General features: G+C 37.9%; 1 protein-coding gene across 1 annotated transcript; it reads left to right on the top strand.

The window, feature by feature from the left end:
- The first annotated feature begins 1,892 nt into the window (after positions 1-1,892).
- Positions 1,893-5,689, top strand: LOC113666200 (uncharacterized). Its single transcript, XM_089192288.1, has 2 exons — positions 1,893-1,968; positions 4,193-5,689. The coding sequence occupies exon 2, from the start codon at positions 4,210-4,212 to the stop codon at positions 5,212-5,214; it is 1,005 nt and encodes a 334-aa protein (XP_089048414.1). The 5' UTR covers positions 1,893-1,968; positions 4,193-4,209; the 3' UTR covers positions 5,215-5,689.
- The last annotated feature ends 404 nt before the right edge of the window (positions 5,690-6,093 follow it).

Raw genomic sequence — 6,093 nt, 5'->3', positions numbered from 1 at the left:
AATTCGTCACGTCTGGTATAGAAAATAATACCTATCTTAATTGCAGCAGTGCAGCTTAGGAAATAAAAACGGAAAAGCAGTTAAAAGTTTCTGCTTATCTATGCAAGGTTGGTGTGGAAACTATCGTATGAAAATAATTTAAAGTTACGAGTATAAACTCAGCTGCTAACTACCATGAAAATCAATGTTTCCAGAAAGACTATTAACACTTACATTTACCTAGAAAAACCATGTAATAAATAACAAAAGTGCTGACAAGCAGGTGCATATAATGAAAGCGAGTAACAAGCAAAAATCTATTTCAAAAGCTACTGTGGTTTTTATGCATTTTTTGATTGACTAAAATGAAACGACTTGTTTCTTTTCGTTTCGTCAAGGAAGCCAAGTTTTTCATGATGAGTGTTCACAGTCGAAAGCCCTTTGAATTTTCAACCGCCAAAGCCACCCCCTTCCCTTTCCCATAACTGCTGACCAAAAGTTACCTTCTTATGTCTAAAAACCATTTCGTGAAGCTTTCTCAAATAGGTAAACGAGGAAATGTAATTAACATGTGACGCTGAAACGCATCAGTGGTAAAATTACCTTAGTTAAGTCAAAGAAAAACAAAACACTACACAGCTGCACGAAACGCTCCAAAATTTCTTTCGGGTGTTTTTCTGGCTTTAGTTAATTCAGAACGTGGAGAAAAAAAAACTCATTGACAGCAGCCAAATCAGAATGATTGTTCTTTAACTCAAGGCAAATGGATCGATGACGGACTAAGACAGTTCATTAGCCGACTTAGGCTTCTTTTAATTATCTTTTGAATAGCTGGTCACAGGTTGGGATCCACTTCCTTTCTCGGAAAGACATAAACCACAGACTTCCTTGTTTTCTCGCCTATCAACTTGCGTCATAAGATCATAATTGCATGAGTTTGCCGTTTCCATGGAACAGTACCCAGTAATGCTTTGGTACTGACAGTCCCCCACCAAGGATTCAAATCAGAAATAGTCTCATAACTTGCTTACATACAGGAAAAGGGTTTCTGTTTGAGGAACAGTGAGAATGAATACCATTTACTTCCAGTCCAATTTCACTTTTTGATGGCAGTTACTGTTAGTTTCTCTTATGTTTCCTTGCTGCAAAAACATGAAGGAAAGACAAAGTTAACTGGTCGACTTAAACTTCATGTTGAATTGCAGATTGCAAGAATTTGGTCAGGGTCCACTTCCTTTTCTCAGAAAAATATCAACCGCAAACTTCCGTTTCACTACTTTGTTACCTGGCTGATTGAGGGTCAGGTTCCACTTCCTTTTCTCAGAAAATATCAACCGCAAACTTCCCTTTCAGCGCTTTGTTACTTTAATGATTGACATGTATGCATAACATTATCATAACAGATTTCGCTGTTTCGAAGCAAAAGTACGCAGCAATGTTTTGTGTCCCACAAATGATTTGCAAAAGAAATAGTCTCATAACTTGCTTACAAACGCAAAAAGAGTTTCAAAAAGGCTTATTGAAGGCAAAGCTATTTCAACGAGAGAGAACAATTGAGAAAAAGAAAATTGATTAAAGAATGTGAAAGAGATTTTAAACATTGACGTTGTTCTGCAGCTAGTCGCTTGAGTTTCATTTTCCCTCTTTAAACGCCTTTTAATTTCACTTTTTGATGGCAAAGTTTCTATTACTTTCTCTTTTGTTTCCTAGCTACAAAAACATGAAGGAAAAACAAAATACTCTGGTCGACTTAAGCTTCCTGTTGAATGGCAAGCTGCAAAAATTTGATCAGGGCCCATTTCCTTTTCTCAGAAAAATATCAACCGCAAATTTCCCTTTCAGCACTTTGTTCTTACTAATCGACTTACGTAATGTTATCATAATGAGATAATTTTACATAAATTGGCTTAGTACTTGGCTTGTTTGCTATCACTTGCCTTCCGTGGAGTCAAATCGGAGCTTCTGACTTTTGGGAAATCATACTTTGAGGTAAGCGCTGCGTAAGTAGGTTTAATTGTGACTTTTCGTCAACATAGTAGATCCTGTTGACTACTGAAGGCAAGGACTTGTTGTAAGAAATATGGGTTTAACTTTAAATTATGTGTAAATCTATTTTCTATAGTTGTGCAATCGTACTTTGAAGAAACTTGAAGTTTTGTTTGCCGACAGGGATCCTATGCATTGCTGAATTCGAAAAATGTTTGGAATATAGGGCTCACCGTGCACGTTCTTGTAATTTAGCTAATATTCGGGTTACAGTTTACATGGCTTCAAGCGAGAGCGGTACCATTTGCGAATTGAATGTGGTCAGTTTTGGGCTAAAGTATGAAGTTGCAACGCGGAAATACCACCGCTACAAAAGCGTTCATTTTGAGTTTTCGGCCACGGTTGTACAACGATGCCGGAATACGAGTCGCCCAGGTTAGAAATTAAAATTCACATGGCCATCTTGTTGCCAAAATATTCGAATGCATCGTTCATAATCTTTTGAAGGTCAGATTGCGCTTTTACGGGCGGTGATGTAGATCCTAACTCGGTAACTATGGATCAAGAACACCTTAAATAAGCCTAGGCCTAGTGAAGTTATTAAAAAGAGCGGATAAGAAAGACTGAGGGTTTTATCATTATTATCCTGGCCTTGCCTTCAGAGGCTCAAATTATCTATACGTATACATATATAATGAAACTTTTCACTCCTTTCCTATTGCGGAAAATGAAAGTGCGTTTTTCAATGACTTGTATACTTTTCCAATTAAAGTTGTTGCTAAAATGCGCCATTTAAATATTGTTCGTTTAGAATGGTTTTGCATGTATCTAAACGAACAAAGTGGGAAGAAAGTAAATCTCTCGTAGGCACCCGGAACGGCTTATTAATTTATTCTTAAAGAAAACAATGATAGTACCTACATAATACAAACTGACGGAGTTTTGATGTGCTAATTTTTCGGGTGTATCAAAAAAAATACCTTCCTTCTCAAAAACAATCAAAAAACGCCCGACAGGGCTCTTAAATTAATTCTAGTCAGTGCCAAACAGTTCTGTTAGAAGCCAAAAAAAGTACGGAGTTTTAACGTGTACGGAATTGGGCTACAAAATAAGATTCTCATGCTTTGGTCAGGAAATTTTGCAGCTTTGCGTTTAAGATTTTGAAAGTTGTTTGAACTTACTCAAAATCTAACCCTAAGTTATGCTTTCAAATTTTTGTTTAGCTAAAGCATATATTAAGCAAAACTTCATGTGCACGTAGTTATAGGCAATTTCTTTCTCAGTTTTTGAGCCGTAGTATTCGCTTCGTTTATTAGAGAGGAAAATTCGTTGCTCATTTGTCATTTTTAAGCCTAAATTTGTCGGAAAGGTTTTCCTATGTTTATTTACTTTTTACTCTTTCGCTTAGAGCTGCTAAAGGTTTACATCAATCAAAAGAGCACAAAAGAGATGTTTAAATTCTTGGAAGTCGGCTGAGCGGACGAAATAAATATAAAGTCTTCATATGATTGCAAAATGGTTATTTTACTCTCTAATACAGATCAGATTATTATCTTTATTACACCCATTTTGAAATCACTGGTGGTCCCTGTAATCTGATTGGCTCTAATTGATGCGATTTATTCACGAATCACACCATTTTTTGCTTTAAATCACATCTTTTTTCCAGCCAATGAGGTGGCTACACTAAAAACAAAACAACCAATCAGATTTCAAGGCTTGTTTAAAGTAACCGATCAAATTGCAGGAAAATGAAAGACAAAGAGTATCAGTGGCAAATTTTGCAACTTTTGTTCCTAAAACTCTTACTTTTTCCCCCCCAAAAATGGATAAATTTAATTTCAGACTGGCTCAGTACTGCATCAATAAAATATTTGAACTTACCAAGTCCTGTATTTGGGTGATTTCAAAATGGATGTAATAAAGTGGTAATCGAACCTCGTGTCGTGCAATTTTGGTCTGAAATCATACTTGTGATTTCAAATCAAAGTCGCGCTGCGCGCTCGTTTGATATTGAAATCACGCGTATGATTTCAGCCCAAATTACACTCCACTCAGTTCAATTACCATTATAAAACAGATCAGACAAGAATGATGTCTATTTGTCGGTGAAGTATCGTTGGTTTATCATCAAATGAGGGATTGATTTATGTCCTAAAGCTTATATTTTCCTCTACTAATTGATTCCTACCTTAATATCTTTGTTTATCTTTTTCTATGCATTAAGCTCTTCAAACTGGTAGCATGGCTCGTATTATGAATTTGTCATTGCTAATCATCGGAACCCTTCTCGCGATATTGACTCAAGTTGCAAATGTTGATGCACATGATGGAGACGACAATAGAAAATGCAGCGACTGTATTAATTGCTGCAATAACAATAACGAGGAGGAGAAGACAAGTTGTGTATCTGGTGATATGCACGTAGAGGAGCAAAGCAGAGGAATCATCCGCGTATCACAGCTATCCGATGGAGACTTCATCCGAGGAATTTCCGGAGCTGATCGTAAGCCTGGTTGGTGCAGAGTTGAAGCCGTATATCCCTCGTCATACGATAAAGTAACCACATATGAAGGTTTCACAGCAAACCACATGGTCGTTGATGATGACTCAGTACACCAATTCGGAGAGAAGGGAAACGCGACCGAAAACATACCATTTAAGCTGGCCACAGAATGCGATGCAGCCTTGAATACCGCTGGTCAAGTGTTTACACCCATTAGCACCGCATTCTGTCCACATGATCTGGCTTGGAGCGAGTATCTGACTTTGATGGGCGCTATTCGACGCGTCACAGATCGCACTGGGTTTTTCTGGTATTTCAGTGATGCCTTCTATGACAACGACACAGCCCATATTCCACAATGGATGGACATGCTGCATGAAATGTGCCTGGAGCTCCTGAGCTGCGCCCGCGATGGAAAATGCCAGCAGTTTGAGAATGTGATGGCCGAGTTCGTCCGAGAACACGTGAATAAGAAATACGTATACATTGTTGACGTGGTGTTTCCCAACATGGGTGGTGATTTGAGCAAAGAGGAAGCAGGAACTATCTCAGAAACTGTTCGACCTAAGGAAACGAGAAGCATTTTGCTGATTTCTGCTGTCGGCAGTGCCATAGTTGGGTTCTTGCTCGTCCTCCTTGTTGCAGCCATACTGTACCGCAAAAGATACAGCCGAGGAATCAAGAAACTGCAGGATCTGCAAGCCAAGCACCCGCAAGTCAACGCTGATGATGAAAAGGCTTAGAACTGTTGACTGGATTTTTGTGTTTCATGACAGGCGTTAGGTGTTAGTGTTAGTGTTAGTGTTAAGTTTGAACGCAGCTGTTGAACTCTTTAGCTCATAATATAGCAGCAAATAAATCGAGGTTAGGCATTTCCTTGCATGGTTTTCACTTTTTTTAAGTATAAATTCTGCGTGATAACTGTATGTGTGACGTTTTATATCATTTATATTTTAGGAACGCTGATTGACGAAAAGGTTTTCAGCTTTTTAACGATATTTGTTGTTGAAGCTTTAAGCGTTTTTGGGTAATTTTGAATCAACATTCCGTTTACTTGTTTTTTTGAGCCAAACTGAATGCGATCTTTTGTTTGATTTTGAAATATAGATTTTAGGATATTTTTTTTAACTGAGAGGTTTACACAATTATTTTATTGATTTTGTGACGCTGTTTTGAATGCTTCGTTCATAGAAAAGAATAAACTGCTTTGTAACTCAATCACAGGTTCTGAACGTCGTTAGACGAACAGAGAGCAGAAGGAGGGGACACAGAAGAATGTTGAGACAAAAATTTCTTGTTGGGGAGGGGTGTGCATACTGATTGACCCAGTTAATTTTTTGTTGGGTAGAGGGGTGGATACTGATTGGCCCACTTCGTTCATAGTGGATTTCCGAAAAAACACAAATCCACCTACAACCGTGGCCACTCACATTTTATGATCACTTTGCAATTGTTATCAAACCTTTGCGCTTGGATAAAGACTGTATCTATAAGACTCAATAGACCTTTTTAACCATTTGGTCACGTGTTTTGAAGAAGGTTAACAAGAATTCAAAATGGCTGCCAATTATATGCCCCAGACGACATTTTATGGACGAAATTCCTTCTCCTTTTGCTGAGAT

This window comes from Pocillopora damicornis, chromosome 13, assembly GCF_964200805.1.
Source record: "Pocillopora damicornis chromosome 13, jaPocDami1.2, whole genome shotgun sequence".
In the NCBI taxonomy this organism is placed as follows: Eukaryota; Metazoa; Cnidaria; class Anthozoa; order Scleractinia; family Pocilloporidae; genus Pocillopora; species Pocillopora damicornis.
Note: the sequence above shows the minus strand (reverse complement) of the source record. Positions and strands in the feature narration are given on the sequence as shown.

Bases quoted from the DNA above. Each gene is read 5' to 3' on its own strand.
- LOC113666200 (XM_089192288.1), top strand. From the start codon at position 4,210: ATGGCTCGTATTATGAATTTGTCATTGCTAATCATCGGAACCCTTCTC.